This window comes from Prinia subflava, chromosome 25 (assembly GCF_021018805.1).
Source record: "Prinia subflava isolate CZ2003 ecotype Zambia chromosome 25, Cam_Psub_1.2, whole genome shotgun sequence".
Lineage (NCBI taxonomy): Eukaryota > Metazoa > Chordata > Aves > Passeriformes > Cisticolidae > Prinia > Prinia subflava.
The window spans coordinates 430,621-451,096 of NC_086271.1; the positions used below are offsets into that span (position 1 = coordinate 430,621).

Here is a 20,476-nt window from a genome sequence, read left to right on the forward strand (position 1 = left end):
CTCAGCCTCATACTTTCTTTGCTATCTGTGAAACTCAAAGGAAAAGTCGCCCCCTTAGAATTCTTTAAAAACATAAATTACACAATCTCCAGGTAATACAGGTCACCCCAGGAAAATGGAAATTCCCTCTTAAAGACAAAATGTTATGACACGACACCAGGACAGTGAACTGTTACGGGAGTCTCCACATCTTGTAGAGAATGCAATCATTATGTTGCCAAATATAATGTAGTGTAGCTGAAGCTATATGCACCAGGACAAAAATGAGGAAAAACAAGACAACACAGCTGAATGCACAGCGTTAACACCAAGGAGCTGTGGTCTGCATACTGAGGAAAACACCTACATGAACAGAGGAGAGCTGAGACAAACAATTCCTTCCAGAAAATAAAGGAGCAGTTAACTGGTATTGCAAATAAGTGCCATATTAAGCCATAATAAAGCAATAATTTATAACAGAAGCTCTGAAGTAATAAGACACTGCCCTGACTCTCTTTAACTACCTATCAGTCATGTTCATAAAAACAGTTTTCAAAGTCTATTTTTGCTGGCCTCAATTCAGAAAGGATTGTTGTAGTCCTGTGAAGTCAACTGCTTAGAGTTGTGCAAAAGCTTTTCTAAATGATACACCTACCTTTGCCTAATACAGAATTACATGATCATGAAATTTAGCTGGCAAAGAAAACGATAAAATATTTTATTGGACAGGGGAGTGCCTGTTCTTTTTAAAAAAATATTATTTATTTAAGCCAACTTTTTTGACCTTTGCATATTTTCAGTAAACTTGCTCTCTCATATACTCTGGATACTGTTCTTCAGGAGGACAGTATTTTGGATGAAGTTAACACAAAACCCTGTCACTGAAGTCACTAAGTGCTATTATCAACTGAAGCACTTCTTCAAGCATGTGACTTCTTAATTCAGGTAATATACAGAACCAAGCACCAACTCACAGAACTCGGGTTCCAAAAAAAACCTCTGACCAAAATTAAGCAATTAATTTAAGAACACAGGCAAACACATAACATCAAAACCTCCAAATATTTTAGGGTCCTCTTCCATTCCTAAGTGCAAATGTGCAGAAACAGTCACTGTGCTCTACTGAACCATGAAACAGGAACCCAGCAGCCAAGGAAAGTTCTTCCCAAATATTAACAGACACCCAGTTGACTTCTTACAATATCAGTGTTTATCCAAGAAATCACTATCTATTCAGCACTGTTGAGGTTATTTTCTAGATAGGAATATATGACTAAGCATACAGTTATCAAAAGAAAGTGAAAACACTTAATGACACGGTATCAAAAAATATACCATGCTTAATACATTCCTTTTTTCTTTCTGGAAACACATTAAAATCCTTTAACTCCTACTTGCTCCACTATGCTCTTAACTTCAATCAAGTGATTTTACAGAAGTATTTTTTAAAAATGAAATAGATCTCAGTTATTGCAAATATTTGCTTGTGAGTCTGTTTGAATCTTCAAACTGCATACTGTCTTTTGAATGAAGGAATCATTTCTAAATACCCAAAGTCTTTTGGCATGACCAAAGAAACAGACCCTCTTGAAAATCCTCACACAACAATCCAGGTACCAGTAATATAGGGACTTTTTTTCAAATAGCCCTTGCAATACAGACTTAACATGACTGTCCACTTATTTTATTCATTATTTATGCACAATTATCTTATTTGAATATAAAAAATTTGGACAGCATCTCTATGAAAATTATAACTGTTTGTTACTATTTGGCCTAAGAGCTTCTTTTCAAAGCAATTTAAGGGGCATGACTTGCTGGATCATTAGAGTTTCATTTGGCCAGAGAGATATCAACTCATTAATATACAAGTGTTGGGTAAAACAGTGATTACCTAAGGTTTTAATGACCACAGCTAAATCTGCCTTAAAAAAATAAATTACAGTGAAGCAACCTAAAATAAATCAAATGCTAGTAAGTCCAAGCAACCATATTAATATGTCTTAACTTCATGCACACACAAAGCCTGAGTTCATTCCAAATGAAATTGTTAGTTGTACTTCTGTTATGGTTTTATAGCTATGGCAACAGTAAATCATCAATTGAACTTCACTACTAAAGCATTCAGAGACGAGGGTGGGGAGGGAAAAAAGATTTTTACACTGAAAAGAATTAGAACTGAAAGTAGCACTGAAAAGGGGACAAAAGTTATATACCATGAACACAGTTAAAAGCTGCCTTTGAGATGGTGCAGTCCCCATTTATTTGTTCTGTCAACCAGCAGCATTCTTTCAAACTCATTTCACAAACCTCTCCTCTCCATTTCTACATTTTCATATCTGTTTCCCCCATTATGTTGATTGACTGTTGTACAGAATTTGTGACTGCTTCAAGTCCTTGATGTTTATGGCTACTTCCCGTTCTGTTAATTTTTCATACAAAGCATTTCATTACATTTAACATAGTGCAACTTAGGCACTAAAATAGAAACAGTAAGGATTATGAAGCTGTTACAAGAAATTTTATTGTCATGGATTTCTATACAACATCACCATTAAATCAGACAAGTCTGGTGGACAGTTGTACGATGGCAAGGACTTCTCTCTCTGTGCAGGAGAATTTCATTGTTTCCAAAGGGGATGCTGCTGAGCCAACCTGTTGCCCAGGAATATATGCCTTCAGTCAGTCAACAGCTAATTAAAAGCTGTGCAAAGGAGGCCCTCATCTACGCTCTTCCTGAACAACAAGGGAGGCTGCAACAGGAACTTGTCAGTGGGAAGTTGTAAAGATTCATCACTTGCACACGCACATCACAATAGTGACCACAGACAAATGTGCAATAGGAATCCTGTGCTTCAGCAGCAACTTCCACACAGCTGTCATCATATTTCAGAGGGGGAAAAAATAAGGTTTAGTGGGTGCTTAAACAGTAATTTTGGACAAATACAGTCTTGGTAACCAAGTTATTTCCTTCACATGATCTACACAACTGAGTCTGTACCATTCTTATGAACAACATACAAATTCTAATTCTTTATTACTTTAACCTAGGCTTTTCAGATTTTTGTTTAATACCAAAATATATTTATCTTGGCTGTAGGAAAAATGTAATTAAAAGGAGGCATATGTGCTGGCCAAACCTAATCATACTTTAGATGAACTGCACAAGCATCTCCTTGACAAAGAAAAGTCTACAAAAGAACCTAAGAAGTTGAGGTATTTGGAGGTTTGTTAGGATCTTACATAAACAAACACACAACCTTATCCCAAGTCTCTTGCAAACTAAGTATGCTGCATCCCAGTAAAGGCTGAGTATTAACATAAACTTGTAAAACTAATTTTGGAAAATCATCATGAAAACCTTCAAGAATCATGTAGAAGCAGGGCTGCACTGAGGCATATCTGCAAATCCGGGCCTAACACACATTGGGGCTTTGCTGAGTTCAAAAGGCACAACTAAATACCTGTTTATCTGCTGACCAGGGTTTTGTGTGCTTGTGTGTGTGTGTTTGACCCAAAGTCACAAGGCCTGCACTTTCACTAAGGACAGACTCACCTAATTGTGCTCTGGTATGCTGCTTAAGGATTCACATTAGGCAGCCTGACTAACTGCATTGTGGCTACATTTCCTTCACACACTCAAACATCCTTAAGGTTGATTGTACAATTTCAGGACGGTTTATAAGTAACAAAGCTGGGAAGTTTATGATGCTGCAAATTATATCTGCCCTTGAGGGCTGCACTGACTTAATTTCCCAAGCATTACAATAATCACATTTCTTAAAAATAAAAAAAAAGGGCACAACACACACAAAAAACCAAACAAAGCTTGCATGCACATACCTAGCCTCAGCAAACAGCTGAGACAAGTGCAGTGCCAGTGCAGAATAACAAAACAGTTTTGTTGCACTGATCTCTGTCAAAAGTTGAAAATGTAATCAAAGATGCACAGTAACTGAAGTTGCCAAGTCTAAATGATCATACTGAAGTGTTCATTACAAAAGAACTTCTGAATAGGAAGTGAGCCCAGTGGGCACTTCCAAATGATGCTGCAAGGAGAGGTCTGCTTGTAGTTACAATTGGATGTTCACGGACATCTGGCAGAAATGTCGTAATATTTCAAGTGTGTTTTTAAATGCCCACTAAAATGGCTACAAAATACAATATTATTTCCTCCCACAGATTGAAAAAGCTTCTTGAACAAGAGACAGTGTATCAGGCAAAAAAAGAAAAGGAAAACAACAAGAAAATAGCTAAACTGAAAGAAGAATTGACGAAACTGAAATCCTTTGCTTTAATGGTAGTGGATGAACAGCAAAGACTCACTGAGCAGTTGAATCAACAAAGTAAAAAAATTCAAGAATTAACCACTTCTACAGAACAAGCACACGAAAAGCTGACTTTTGCTGAGGCAAAAATTCAAGAAGAGAAGCAAAGATCCAGCAGGCTGGAGGCTGAAATTCGCTCCCAGAGCAGTAAGGGTTCCCAAGACCAAGAAGCAATGATGGCCAAACTAACCAATGAAGACAGTCAGAATCGCCAGCTCCGGCTAAAATTAACAACTCTCAGCCGGCAAATCGATGAGCTGGAAGAGACCAACAAATCTCTGCGAAAAGCAGAAGAGGAATTGCAAGACCTAAGGGATAAGATAAATAAGGGAGAGTGTGGGAATGCCACACTTATGAATGAAGTAGAAGAACTTCGGAAACGACTGCTGGAGATGGAAGGAAAAGATGAAGAGCTCATAAAAATGGAAGATCAGTGCAGAGAACTTAATAGAAAGTTAGAAAAAGAAGCATCACAGAGCAAGAGCCTTAAAGGGGAAGTTGATAAACTTAATAAAAGAATTATGGAACTGGAGAAACTAGAAGATGCTTTCAACAAGAGTAAACAAGAATGTTACTCCCTGAAATGCAACCTAGAAAGAGAAAAAATGTTAACAAAACAGTTGGCCCATGAGCTGGATGGTTTAAAAGCTAGAGTTGGCGAGCTTGAAGCAATTGAAAGCAAGTTAGAGAAAACTGAGTTTACACTTAAAGAAGATTTAACAAAGCTGAAGAGTTTAACAGTGATGCTTGTGGATGAAAGAAAAACAATGGGTGAAAAAATAAAGCAAACAGAAGAAAAGCTGCAAGCTGCAACTTCTCAGCTTCAAGTGGAACAAAATAAAGTCATGTCGGTTACAGAAAAGCTGATGGAGGAAAGTAAAAAGGCACTGAAATCAAAATCTGATGCAGAGGAAAAAATGTCCAGTGTTACAAAAGAAAGAGATGAACTGAAAAACAAACTCAGAGCAGAAGAGGAGAAAGGAAGTGATCTTGTTTCCAAAGTGAATATTCTAAGTAAAAGGCTTCAGTCTCTGGAAGATGTTGAAAAAGAGTTTCTTAAAAATAAACGTAAGGAGAGTACTAAATCTAGCACCTCCTTGCAGCAGGAAAACAACATAATCAAAGAGCTTTCTCAAGAAGTTGAGAGGCTTAAGCAGAAGCTCAACGAAATGAAGTCTGTAGAAGATGATCTTATGAAAACTGAAGATGAATTTGAGTCTCTAGAACGAAAGTATGTTAGTGAACGGGACAGAGCCAAGCTCCTCTCAGAGGAGCTGGAGGCTGTGAAAATGGAATTGGCGAGGTATAAATTAACAGAAAAGGCAGAATCCAATCAGGAGCACCTTTTCAAGAGACTCAAAGAAGAGGAAGCTAAATCGAGCCACCTTTCCAGAGAAGTAGATGCACTGAAAGAGAAAGTTCATGAATACGTGGCAACAGAAGACCTAATCTGTCACCTGCGAGGTGATCACACAGTCTTGCAGAAGAAACTCCTCCAGCAAGAAAACAAAAACAGGGAGTTAGCAAGGGAAATGGAAAACCTCACAAAAGAACTGGAGAGGTACAGATCCTTCAGCAAGAACATCAGGCCCGGTCTCAATGGAAAGAAAATTCCAGATGTGCAAGTTTTTTCTAAAGAAATCCAAACAGATCCAGCCGACAATGAACCACCCGATTACAAAACCCTCATGCCTTTAGAGCGAACTGTCGTAAATGGGCAGCTCTATGAAGACAGTGATAACGAGGAGGAACAAACAGTGTCTTTCAAAAGCAACTCGTCCACCACAAACGCCGCAAACAAAAAATTATGGATCCCTTGGATGAAGTCCAAAGAGAGCCATCCTCAAAATGGAAAGATACACACGAAGCAAAATGGAAACTGTGCACAGACTGGAGATCTAGTGCTAAGCCATACGCCTGGCCAACCCCTTCACATAAAAGTAACTCCAGACCATGGACACAACACAGCAACCCTTGAAATAACCAGTCCTACCACTGAAAGCCCTCACTCCTACACAAGCACAGCAGTTATACCCAACTGTGGCACTCCAAAGCAAAGAATAACCATTATTCAAAACGCCTCCTTAACACCTGTAAAATCAAAAGCAGGAGAAGGTTACATGACCCCAGAGCATGTAATTTCTCCTATTACTATGACTACTTATGCAAGATCTCAGACTCCAGAATCATGTGGTTCTTTAACTCCTGAAAGAACAATGTCCCCTTTGGCTTTACCAGGCTCAAGTTCTCAGGAACAAACACTCTCCTCGGAGCCTTTGGAAATGGGAGCCAAGCATGCTGTGTTTAGAGTATCCCCAGACAGGCAGTCATCGTGGCAGTTTCAGAGATCTAACAGTACGGGATCAAGTGTAATAACTACTGAGGATAACAAAATCCACATTCATTTAGGAAGTCCTTATGTCCAAGCTCTCACCAATTCCAAGCCCATCAGCCCTTGCAATGCAGTGCAAGACAACAGAACTCCACCTCTAGCTAATGGCCTACCCACTAAGCCCACCAATAAAATCACCAGCAGTATTACTATCACACCAACAGCCACTCCTCTTCCACGGCAATCACAAATTACAGTAAGTAATGTCTATAACTGACCCCCATCCATGCTGACACCCTTACCAGCAACCCATCCTGTTTTTCATCCCAGCAAGAATTATTTGGAACAGCCTCTTTACTTTGGGAAAGATCTGTGCATGAACTATACAACAGCATATGGAACTAACGTTAAGTTTTGCCTGCTTAGTGTTATCAAGTGTGCACTTACTGTATACCTTCTCATTGAAATACAGTTATGTAAAATATTTAGTCTTGCACTTGTATAAATGCATCTTTATGTATTGTCATTTTCAAAATAACTCACATTACTTTTGACTGCAACTTGCCTTGGTAAAGTATTTTAACATTACAAAAAAACAGTAAATAATTGATTATTTTCATCATTGCTTGCTGAAAATTTTTTGTTTGTTATGTGTGGTTTGTATTTTTCTGCATGGATGGTAGAATTTGAATTAAGCCATAATACTGCCTGCTAACTTCAGATAAGACTTGATTCATTATCTTCCCTGCTATTTCCCAATTCCTTCTAGCCCTCTCATTTCAGGTAATTATCACTACATCACATACAAAATATTATGTATTATATAATAATGTTTGGTTAAAGCTCTTTTTAAACCTTCCTGCAAACTTTGCTTGCAAGTGAACCGAGTTCAGAAACTTGTATCACAAAGCAATTCTCCCCAAACAAGAGTTTTATTCCAATACAACAGGAAAACTGCAATCATTTAGGTACGCTATAAAACAATAAACAATGCTTCAGGAGAATAGATTTACACACAATATTCTCATTTCATCTAAGCTGCTAGCCATCAATTTGACAAACAGAATACCTCACACAAGTACACTGAAGAAGAAACAAGATTACCAAACTGTGGCATACCTTCATGTTTTTCCCCTCACAGACAGAGAAAGCTTGGCAGAAGCATTAAGAAGCAATACTAGACCAAGTCTCCAAACATGCAGGCCCCTGAGTCTGGGATAAATGGGAGTGCCACACAGAGTGGACAAAGCAGGTTAAGGTATTTCAGTGACAGCTACAGCGTTTGGGCCTAGGAAAAAGACAGAAATGTAATCAATTCTGTCCTTTACACATGTGCCAAGCAGTCAATTTTAATTTCCCATAAAATACTGTAAGTGGTAGAGCAGCTTCACATACAATATAAATCAGTCCAGAAGATCTGGAATGCACTTTCAAACTTCTCTTTTTCACAAAAGCTGTGCACTCCAAATCTAAATTGTAACAATTATTCTTATTCTAAAAAGTTAAATTTGATGCTTTTGGGGGGGTGGTGATGTTATGTATTATTTTTTTAAAAATTAAAACTGCAGCCTCCTTATCAACAAGGAAGTTTGCAAGTAAGCAGAAAGTCCCTATCACTAAACTCTTATCTTTATTCTGCCTATATTACCCAGAGGAAAAAAATATTTCTGTGATATAACTTAGCAATGGATTCAGCAAAGAACTTTGGCCCATGATCTCACATAACAAGGGGACTTCTATCACTTTAAGTCCTTTGATGACAGGAAACTAAATGTTTATAATGGTAGAAAATAACTGCTTTTAGAATAGTTTCTATTGAAAAGCAAAGTCCACTGCCCATATACACTTTTTTCAGTAAACAATGTGAAGAGAAAAATATTAAATTATATAAGATATGTGATAGAAATGGATAATAACATATGTATTACAGTGGAACAATGGCAATTTCAAAAAGGGAAATTGTGTGTGGACCTGCACAACCCCATTTTATATAATCTGAAGTTACTAGGCTCCATGAAAGGTCCTTCTTCCTTGTTTTGTCTCACTTTATCTCCATGGCTGCACGAGTAAGCTCTGACTAAGACCTGGGTCAGAAGGAGTAGTCTTATTCTGCAAAGCAAACTTTGACTCACACCAACTTCAGCAAAAGTTACTGATGAAGACAGCAGCCGGAATTCAGGCAAATCAAAATCAAAAAATATTTAGAGTGTGTTAATTATATGAACAAGTTATCTAATTACATTCAGGCTGCACATTCTTAATGCAGGGCTCAGTTAAGAGCCCAGAAGTGAGTACCTTCAACATACATTCTGTGCACTTCTGTTCTTTGGGATACTGCATATCCTGCTGATAGCTAAGGTCTCTGCAGGAACACATTACAAGCATGGTACTGAATAACTGTCTCAAGTAGCCACTTGCCAGCATACAAACAGACACCAAATTCTCCAAAAATTAAAGGAGTAACACTTGTCCTCCAGAGGCACTAATATTTTCTTCAGTTAGACTTAAAAAGCATGTAGAAAAAAAAATCAGATCTACCTTCAAAAATGCACAGAAATGTGTTGATAATTAACCACCTGGCCATCTATTACAATATCTTATAAAAGAAAAGCTCAAATTAGGGTGTAACAATAAGTACACAGAGTCCTTTGGGCGCTTACTAAGCTATTATGAATAAGGAAGTTCAGTCTTTAAAGCTAAGATTTGAGTACAAAACCTAGGTGAGAGTTCACACCATTTATAAGTATAATCATTTAACAGTACAGTACTCCTGTCCCTGTCTTAAACTCATAATGATTTATCAGAAACTGTCTCATTGACAAAAGACAAAGGAAGCAGCCACTCGTGACCATTAACTCCTAAGTAAGAAGCTTCAGCAGTGCCTGGAAATGAAATTGCTACATTTTCTAAAAAAACACCTCGATTGAGGGAAGCTTACATTCCTCTACTGATGAAACAACCTCTGTGTAGATTTACTGATTTCACAGAAAAATTTGTCAGTCATTCCAACAGATAAAAAAATTAAGTAATTCTTTTTGCCTGAAAATAATATTTGCACAATGAAAGAGGTTCTTTCTGTTTGAATTCCCAAGACTGGTTTCAAAGCAGAGAAAATAAATACCTGGATGTATTTGCTGAGAGCTGAAACTTAATTGTTTAAACAGAAAGAAGTAAGCTGTAATTTTATCATAAAATAGCAAATAGAAAGCACAGCTTCAGGAATCAAATTACCAAATTACAAATTAATGTTGAGCTGTTCAGCTCATCACTCCATATTTCAGAGTATTTCTATTTTTCTGAGTGGGAATAGCCACCTGCTTTCTTGGCATAAGGAAACAGCAGAGCAAGGAGAAATTTAAATAAGTTATCTGCACATTGATTCTAGCACTCCGAACAAAACCATCAAGCATAATCATTTTAAAATTCAACAAGTAAGGCAGCTTTTCTAGGAATATCAACTACTCTGTAAGTGGTAAGTATTGCTGTTAATTTGGAGGCTGAGACATTTTTGATTTCAGCAGTTGCTCAAAAGACTAAAGTCTGACAGGTATGTAATGGTTCATGTAAATGTTACGGGGAAATAAGGTCACATAATAAGAAGCATATATCAGAGGGATTAAACTGAAAGAGAGCGTAAAAACAGTTTTCAGCAGATTGTAATATCAATCCTTCTCTTTTCCAAAACTCTTGGCAAGCATCTCTAAGCTCTAAAAACCTACCCTTTCTCCTTTATGTTTAGTTCCCAGCAAAAGAGAGGGAGACTTAACTGATTAAAAATGACAGCAGTTACCAGCCCACTTTCCTTCATCTTTTTGGGTTTATTTCAGTGAATGATCAAACGGACACAAGCAAGGGCAGCACCAACACTTTGGTGTTCAGCATTTTTCAGCCATTCTTTTTATGTGATTACATTTCTCAGAAGAAATAGTTGCAATTTTTGTCCTTACAGGGAGGATGGATGAGGGGAGGGAGGGAAAAGGAGGAAAAGCAAAAAGAAGATAATGTGAAGCGATAATGGTAATCTGAGACCAAAGCACCCATCCATCAGCTATGAGGCAGCATCTCAAGTTATTTAAAGACCTCCTGCAAGCCACTAATTAAGAAACAGAATTGACAAAAACTACAGGAGCAGACTGCTAATCTTCCTGATCTAAAACGCTGTAGCCAATACGGTGTCTGGGGACAGTATGTAAGGCTGTAATAAGAAAAAGATCCGTATGTAAGCATTTCATGCAAGGATTAGGAAGGCGTGCTCCCTACACTAGGGAAAAAATAATCAGAAACAGAATTGTACAGCTCTATTTTCTGAATAAGATTCAATGGATGCTGCAGGGTTAGATGATGGAAATGGAGTAACCATCTGCAGGATGACTTTGTCCCTAGGAAACAGATATTGAGACAGGCAAAACAAAAACTGACAACTGCCTAATCTTAAGGAAAGACTACCAAAACATTATGTTACCAAGAAACAGAAGAGAAAAAGATCGTACAGTTCAAATACAGCACAAGTGGGTGTATAAAAAGGTTTCAAAATTAACACCAAGTAGTTTAAGTGGGAAATTGCTCAAAGAAAAGACAAGCCATAACAATTTAAGCAGCATGAAGTGTTTTCACAGATCTGCAGCCAGTGGCCCCAAGATGAAGCTGCATTCTCCCTGTGCTCTAGCTAGCACTTCAGCCAATGAGCCACAATACTGTGGGCACCCAGAAAGCCAACAGCAGAGCTGCCAACCGAATATGATTCTCTTCTGACCACAAAGTATTCTTGAGAAACACTTTCTGAGTACAAGTGCAAAGATCTCCCTTAATCAATGTCTCCGCATTTGCCATGCAGTGGTCTGATATCAGTCTTCAAACAGGGATGGGCCAAAGAAGCTCCTTTCCCTTTTTCACCCCTACCACAGCCCAGATTACAAAATACTGCCCTTTCAGTTGTGCTGTCACCACTGTTCCAGAAGGCAGCACTGTGAACTAGGTCAAGACACTAACCTGGATTTAAAAAAACAACAGCAAAACCACAAACAAAAAGCCATGCTCCACAAATCCTCATTTAAAAAAAAGAAAAAAGAAACAAAAACCAAACTTCTCTCTTGGGAGAGAAGTTAATTGATTTGTGCAAAAACCGAGCAAGGCAGCTTCGAATGTGATTAGTACCTACATTTTCTTATCCTTGATTGTCTCATACTCAAGCCACTATAGGTTATGTTTTGTCCTGAAGAAACATCAGTCTTAGTGGGATAAAAGCTAGAGAGTCTTTTATTTTAGTTATAATTTTATATATATTAGGGGGAAAAAATATATACTGAAAATAGGATTCTGATTAACACATCTTTTGAAGTGGCCTTCCAAGGGGAAAACAGCCTACTCACAGACAGAGTAAAGCCATGATGGTAACAGCAAGAGGGTCTTTTTCCTTCTCCATGCAGAACCTCTGTAAACCTTTTCAATATAAAAATTTGCTAAAATGGGGAAAACATCCTCAAAGCTTTTGAACAGACAATAATGATAATGAAGATGTTTTCACGTTCAAAGGCGTGTGTGGCTATAAGCGCAGATTCACACACCTTTAAAAACTGCCTTAAAAACACCCAAACACAAATATCCCACCGTGCCCCCAGTCTGTACAGATGATCCTCCACTGCCAAGAATCTTACTCAACAAATGGCAGAGCAGCTTTAAAGCAATTGGACTGCTGGTCTCAGGCAGGCTGTATTCTGTCCAACTGCACGGACACTAAGTGCCTGCAGAAGCACTTTAGTGCCAGCACTCCCCTGTGTGGGACACAACTGCTATTGCAGCGTCTGTAGTATTCTAAAAAGGCCACACATTTCTGTTCCTAGGGATCCCCAAGGGAGCCCTATCAAGGTGCCTGAGACCCCTTGGACTCTCAAGGGGCAAAGGGAAGATAAACCACAAACAGCTGATCATTGTAGCTGCATGACCATGCTGATCGGCCAGCCCCAGGTAACCTCATCCTACAGGAGTCAGCCCACAACATAACCCTGCCCTTCCCTGCATCTTGTCAATTACCTGCTAGAAACGAGTCTTTAAGCTATCTGAATTTAAAATAATGTCATCACACTTGCCAATGAAGACGTGTCCCAAGAAAAGCAAGGCACGCAACAGAATTTTAGAAACTGTAAATACAACATCTGCATCCAGCCCTTCTTCTTTTCCCCACCAGCAAAAAGGCGATTTAAACTCTGCATTCAGGAAATAGGATCACAGTGACACATGTAAGTGCATTAGTGCAAATTGTGCCACATAGATGGAAATAATTTCTAATATTAATACAGATTTTTCTGTCAAATATGCCATATTACTGAAATCAAGAGGGCTCTAATAAAGCAAATAGCAGCAGAAGAGTAGATGGTGCATAAAATAGAGCTTAAAAAGGATCTCAGGACATTTTTTGAGCCTATTTTCTCACTATAACTTGGCTTAAAACCGTCCAAATAAAAACCTGGTTCATACAGTTCTAAAAATTTTCACAATGACAATTTCACAGCTATCCAGGAATCCAGAACAGGGCTGAAATATCCTTGCCATTAAGAATCTTGCTAATTTCCAAACTAAATTTACGTTGCTGAAATTGTGCTCCAGTATTTTCTTTCCTGTCTCTCCACTGGACTTTGAAAATTATTTTCTCTGCAACACATATTAGAAGACAATTATCACATTTCTTCTCAGTTTTGTTTTGTCCAGATTAAACAAACCCAATTGCTCTCCCACTTAATAGCTCAAGTACTAGACTCTAGACCATTGCAGAGTCACATTCCCTCTGCCGAGCTGTTTACAGTGGTGTGACAATGCAGTGAGGCAGGCCAGACACCAGCCTGGCTCAGGTCTTGCCCTAAGTGAGTTACTGAGAGCCAGGACTGCACTGCTCCTGCTCACACATCTCAGAACAGTCACACACACATAGGTGTGCCGCATAAAAGGGAATTCAGAGCCACTGAGACCTCTCACTTTGGATTCCTAGAAAACAAATGCCACGATCTAGTGAAAGAAAAGTAAAGAAGAGGAAGTATCTGAATGTTGTGTGCAGTTAACCAGAAATTTTAGCCAAAGCTGTCTGGCTTGGAGACCAAAGGGAATATTCAAGTTTATCACTTAATCTTAACTCGTTCTCACTTGCAGACCTGGCTTTCATTACGACTGCATTCAATCATCCAGGAACAAACTTAAGTCTGGCAAGAGGCACGTTTGTGCACATAGAGACATGGACTTCTGAGTAAAGGACCTTCAGCACCATCCCCTGGACACTTTCACTAAGGCTGCAAATGATACTCTGTTACTCAAATACCTTAAATTAAAAGTTTTGCAGTGAAAAAGAACCTTATCTAAAGTTATTTCTCCTAGATCAAGTGCTACTATAACATGGGAAAACAAATAAGAAAACTTACAGCATAAATAATCCATGCTCCCCCCATTTAAATGAATAAAGTTCAAACAAGAAGCAAAGCACACAACATACTTTCAGAAGGAAAGGGAAAGGATTAGGACCAAAAGCAGGAGAACTACTTCAACAGCACAGAAACAGAAATATTTTCTCTCCTTGAGGTTCCCACACACACTTTCCTTAGCCCACTCCCTAAAGCAAGCATTGCATCGTGTTAAAAGCTGGCCCATACAAATAAGCCACCTCTGTTGCCACCGGGGAGAAAAAAAGGGTGGGTTTGGAATATACATCCTGATATTTAAGAGCATGCTTTCTCTATTGTCTTCTTGAAATTAGAAGGGCCATTTTCACATTAATGTGTGAAAATTTCTCAACTGTCACCTGTGCCAGTGTTTGTCCCCATCCCTGAAGTACCCACTGTCATTTGCTAAGAGACAACAAATGCAGTTCCTTTGTAGAGTTCACACTTCTTCTGCCAATTCCTATTACAGGCAATTGATGTCTGTTTCAGAAGTTAATTTAAAAATGAACTTAAAATGCAGCCTTCTTGATTCTTAGATCACTGTTTGCCTTGAAATTTAGCTTTATCTGTTCATTTCTCCAACTAAACACTGCTATTTTCCAAGCCTAATGCCTTGAACCACTATGGTGCTATTATACTTAGACACAGCACATAATCTCATTTAAAAGTGGCCAGTTTAATGCTTTGGGGGCTGTCATTGCTGTTGCAGTGATTATTTGCCGATGCTTATTTGGACACATTAAGTAAAGGAAAAATGCATAACCACTCAGACAGGTCAGTCCTTGGCAACATTTTGTTTCTGGGGGTGTTTCAAGAGCATTAATGGGAACTCAGAAGGGATCTCCAGAACATGAAAGGCAGCTCAGCTTGTTTGTTGAAGAACAAACATAACTTTTTTTCTCTTCTCTGACTTAGAAAGATAGCAGATATAAAAAGTGGCCTGCATATGGGAACTCAAGAGATATAGCTAAACAGCAAAGATGAACACAAAGCCAGCAAATTCAGAATACAAATGAGAGTCCAAAAAAGAATGAGGGAGACTAAAAACATTCATCTCGAAGGAGAAAACTTTTTTATTTTCAAATGTGTACATTCTTTCTACCAGGAGAACTGGCAGAAAGGATGCATGCATTTAAAGAGAACTGAAGTAATTCACGTTGTGCACACAGATTTCCCATACATAGTTAAAAATCAAATTGAAAATGCCCATCAAAATCTATATATAAGGGGTTTTCAGTCATTCAGGTCTGCCTAAAAACCAAACCAGACATCCTGAGATACAATCCTGCTATGGCCAATTTATCTGCTTACGTGCCTCTACACTAAGCAGTAGGGAAGGGCCTAGGAGTATTGCATAAGGATTTTGAGTACACATACAACTAAAGCAATGCTGAATTTTTATATGGTTACTTCCAAGTGTTTTCCAGACAACTCCCACATAGTACCCTTCCCTCTTTATGAGTACATCTTACAGCAGCTTAAGCACCAATCTAGTTAACTGACCCCAAATGTTCTGTTTACAGCTCTTATCTGAGATTCATAATTTGTCAAGTACAAGTTTCAGAAAATAAATCAAATTTAGTCCTTGATCTAGCTACACGTGTAATTGAATTCAAAAGGTTAAGTGTCAGTAAGTGTTTTCCTTAAATATAAAATATTCGTTCTTTCCTCTCTAGAATTTATATCACAAATGATGAAAAAATAAACCAAATTTTAAGAGCAGTATGAGAAGGAAGAGAACTAGATGGGCAGTTTGTTAAATCCTTGCCTTCATCAGAAATTAGATTGGTACAACCACTGAAGTGCAGGGTTCCGTTGTTTATTTGCATAGGAAAAAAAGCCCCATAATACCACTGTTATCCTCGGGTTTGAGCCTATGCCAGGAGTTAGAGCAATGCAGATATTGTGGCTATAATCAAACATGACACAAGCAAAAGAGGGCGATACAAACTCTGTAAGCAGATCAAACTTTGACAAGTCCATCAGTTATAATGCACCTCTAGGCACTAGGTGATAATAATGTAGATGTATTCAATACTGTCATTCTGAACTGCAAAATACATCATTTTGAATCACAAAAAAATTTTGTTTGAAATTAAGTCTGATGTTGCAGAAGGCCATATTGTCAATGGTGGTTTTCATGGGCTAGACACTGGTGCAAATTATAGGCCAGAGCACAGGCATATTTCAACACCTAACTTTTCCCTGATTCAATAAAACTTTATGGCCTGAATACCAGAGTCAGATGCACAAAACCTGTAAAAATCTGGGCCTATGAATACCTTCCTGAAGTAATAACATGGCTGGTCAAGCAACTCCAGACAATACTACAATCACTTTGCAACCTAAGTAATCTCTGAACTGGAACACTTCTCAAAAGCACCCCAAACCAAACAACCAAAAACAACTCTTAGAGATACAACCTCACTTCACTATGCAAGACTTCAGATAAATATTTTTATCTATTCACCTCAATATACTTAGCAAATTATAGCTAACGTAATTCTTTTTCTAGCTGGGAAACAGACATGTTTTCTATCATCTCCATAATTGTATCAGGCAGTAGCACTGCCAGTAATAGCCCAAATAACCCAAACATTTTATTCTCAATATTGTGCCCTATCTACCAGGCCATATCATATGGTCAGAGACAAACTCTTCCAACCCAGTACTCATGGAAAGCCACATAGCAGTAACATAATTATCCCCTCCAACATCAATTCCTTTCTTAACACAGCACCTTTAGTAATTGAAGCAAAATGCTTTTTGGTTTGGGGGCAAGGGGGGAATTCTTTTTTTTGCTTTCTTTCCTACTAACAATATGAATGCTAAAATTCCAGCCTAGCATGAAAATGCATGTTAATTTTGTTTATTCAGCATTTAACGAAGAGTTTCAGTCGGGTTTAAGTGAAATATTGGGACGCAATACAAAAGGAAATCTTCGCTGCCACCTAGAGGTAAAATCTTGAAGGAACATAGGAAGAAAAATGCATCTCTTTTTCCCTTACTCACTTTCAAAGCCAATCTCCTTTCTCAATGCATTTTAAAAAAAATTAGAAGTATTACAATTGAACCATGCTGATTTTAAAAACAGAAACATGAAAGAGGTTTTAGACACTCAGACTACTATCTTCTCTTTGGCGGTGACCAGTAGTAAATGTCTGTGAATGTTAAGCACCAGACACACAGAGAAGAAAACCCAGCCTCTGGCAGCTGCGACTTACGGCTGGAATCTCCACAGATCTTTGTGTTTAGCAGTCCTTGATGGATGCCCCGAATCAGTACAAATTCTCTCCAAACCAATTTATATCACCACCTCAAAAACTGTCTGTCCCAATGAGTTTCATGGCTCACTGACAAGGGAAAACATTTTTCACATCTTTAATCCACCCGCAGTGGATGCCCCCTCAAGCATGTTAGAGAATTGCTCTATTCACCATAATACTACATTTCCACTGCCTTTTAATTTTTCTCACCACCATCTATTTTCCAGTCCTGAAAATGTTTAGTGTATGTTATTAACCTTCACTCAGAAGACATTTCATAATTGATGGTCTTTGCCTCCTTTTTTGCATTTTGGCATACCCTCTCTAGAGCTGCTTGGACAAAACGCAGCAAAACACTCACAGTGTAGGATGGTTTGGATTCACACACTAAAAAATGGGGTTTGTTTTCTTCTATTCTTTTCCTTGTCATTCCTAACCTGCCTGTTACCTTTTTGACAACTGCCAGTTGCTGAGCAATGAGGACAATTCACAGGGATTCCAAGATCTGTGTTCTGACTGACAATAAATGTCACTACAGTACATGAACTAGCTTTCCCTACATATATTATTTTTCAATTGTTAACACTGAACTGACACTCATTTTTACTCACTAATGCAAACTACTGTCAGCTTCTAATATTCTCCCTGTTATACCATATACAAATTTGTCATTTCAGTACTGTCTTTCTGTGCAGTTTATGTTGAGTATCAGAAGTGTCCGTGAGATTCAGATGCCATCTCCACTATACTATTAAAAACTAGCTCACTCTCTGCTACCTATCCACTTGCCACTTATAAACCTTGAGAAATTTCCTTATTTTTCCAGAGTTTGCACACAAAATCTGCTCTCATAAGATTCTTTCATTAGAGACCACTATCAAGGGGATTTTTTTAAAACTTACCTAGTTCTCTTCCTCCCACACGGGTCTCATCACTAAACAATCCAATAGCATGTACCTATATAACAATATCTCACTAACAGACCCAAAAATTATCCCTGACAAGAAATGTGAATGTTTTCACAAAATCGGTAACCGTGAGGGCAAACATATTACTTAACTGACATTTCTACACTTTGATCAGTTCAGCAGTTACTTTTATGAGTCTTCTGTGAAGCTTTAGAGTAAAGTGGCATTGCACCCTTCTAGCATCACCAACAATTTCAATGGTGGATTACATATCACTAAAAAGGATTCTGCAGTGTTAAAAATCATCTCCTTCACTACTCTTAGAAACATATCACATTGTTTTGGGAGATCATTACTATTTTGTCTCTTTGTTATCAAACTTCATTTAAACCCAGGCTCATTTTTTTCCTTATTCAGGATTCATTAAGCACATCTGTGAAGTGCAAACTTCCCCCAAATTCCTCCATGCTGAACACATGCAATGATCTGATGTTAGTTCAGCTTTATTCTATCAAAAAAGCCCTTGTCATACATAATTATCTACAGGTAAATGGCAAGCTTTTGATTTGTGATTATTTTTTCATCAGCCCAGACAGACCATTAGGAAGTTTTCTCAAAATCCATTTTGACCTAGCTCATTCTTACTCATAATTAAGTCATCAGAATTCCAACACTGTTTTCTATTGTCCTCATATACAACACCATTTATATTTTATGGGTTTTTTACAAAAACATTAAGTGAAGTTCTTTTACCCTTAACTTGACTGAAAAAGATATAAAAAATGGTTGTGAGGCAAAAAGGTTTTCTCATGAGTAGCACATGTTTAATCCTGGTTTCAGATAACAGTACTTTTCAAACAAACTTCTTGCCTTTATAGTTCTTCACCCCTTCTTCAGTGCACATCATAACTTTTTGGGGGCATATTTACATTTTTTGCAATTAAATATGACTATGATCATTCTGGAGGGTGCGCTGTCCCACAAATTCATTAATTTTGCATACACTGGTCACTGTCAAAGAATGATGTCTCAGTAAAGTATGACCTGGGTATTGTCTTCTACTCAGGATTGAATCAACTTTAGCTTCTGCATGTGGAAGTTCTCTGATTATTCACCCAGAGAACCCACACAGTTCAAGAGTTTGCACTGCATCACTCAGCTCCCAGGGCTGATAGCTGACAGACAGGAAATCCCTCTTATTTATACTCGGAGTTTCAATCCATCGAGATTCATTGACATTCACCAATCAAGTAGGTAAGTTAAACACAGAGCTTCTGTCTCATTACCAACAAGATAAGGAAGTTTAAACAAACAGTTCTAAAAGCAGTGCAGTCAGGTTTACAAAGTAGAAAAAGCCCTACCAAGCTAAAACCACCACTACTTGTTTCTCCTCCCTAATGCATGATTTCTTTTCTCGGTTTATTTCCAGATTACCAATACGTTCCGTCGTTCGATCCCAACTCGGATCCCCAAACCCAAGCCTGCAAGCACAACCAAAGCACCTGGCAAAACTCCTGCTGGGCACCTCAACAAACCACTCCAAGACAGCCCTTCTGGAAAGATACGCATTGTAAGGACCGTGTCTAAAGCGTGCCTTCAAAGTGGAGGGAGAAGGTAAATCATTTTCTGTGATCTGTGACATTAAAATGGATTTAAGCCATCTGAATCTCAGCAGCAGTTGTTTGGATAAAAACAATTGGAACCATCTGCATGGTCAGCACATCAATGGTCACCAAGCACAGCACATCAGGACAGCCAAGTCCTTAGGAGCCAAAGTTACTGCATGTCTGCAGGAACCATGCCCTGCTCCCTTTTTTGTGGTGCAATTCCAGATTTTGCCACTCACAGCACAGGAGCACAAGACACAAACAGGTTTCTACTACAAATTCACTTCTGACATGTTCTACAAATAACAATAGTAAGGTCATCTAAGTAGATTTATAAAAACATGGTTAATCACATGAAGAGGGGTTGCAGAAGGTGTCATGTTTTCAAAGCTGGTTTAGCTTTGAAAGTGTCACGGTATGGAAGAAAGGTTCAAGAAATCTGCTCTTGTATAACATATTGAATTTAGAGAAATGCACAGCAATCCTTGCATCACTTTAAAAGCATGATGTGAAGATAAGCAACTCCTTCCTCAAGGACTTAACTAGTGTGATTATCTCCAATTCATGCAGAGGTTGTATTAGAAAAACAGATGTGAGAATCAAGATGGACATGGTTTGCATCAACTACATAA

The 20,476-nt window shown here is 38.2% G+C and overlaps 2 protein-coding genes across 4 annotated transcripts in view; one reads left to right on the forward strand and one right to left on the reverse strand.

The window, feature by feature from the left end:
- Nucleotides 1-20,476, reverse strand: part of LOC134561973 (uncharacterized protein C3orf26 homolog) — a 219,868-nt gene that overhangs the window by 194,507 nt on the left and 4,885 nt on the right. The window lies entirely within an intron of this gene.
- Nucleotides 1-20,476, forward strand: part of LOC134561976 (filamin A-interacting protein 1-like) — a 33,859-nt gene that overhangs the window by 12,058 nt on the left and 1,325 nt on the right. The window contains exons 2-3 of the mRNA XM_063419379.1: nt 4,162-6,895; nt 19,667-19,851. Coding sequence (XP_063275449.1) covers nt 4,277-6,895; nt 19,667-19,851 — 2,804 coding nt within the window. The 5' untranslated portion in view covers nt 4,162-4,276. The remainder of the gene's footprint in view (nt 1-4,161; nt 6,896-19,666; nt 19,852-20,476) is intronic.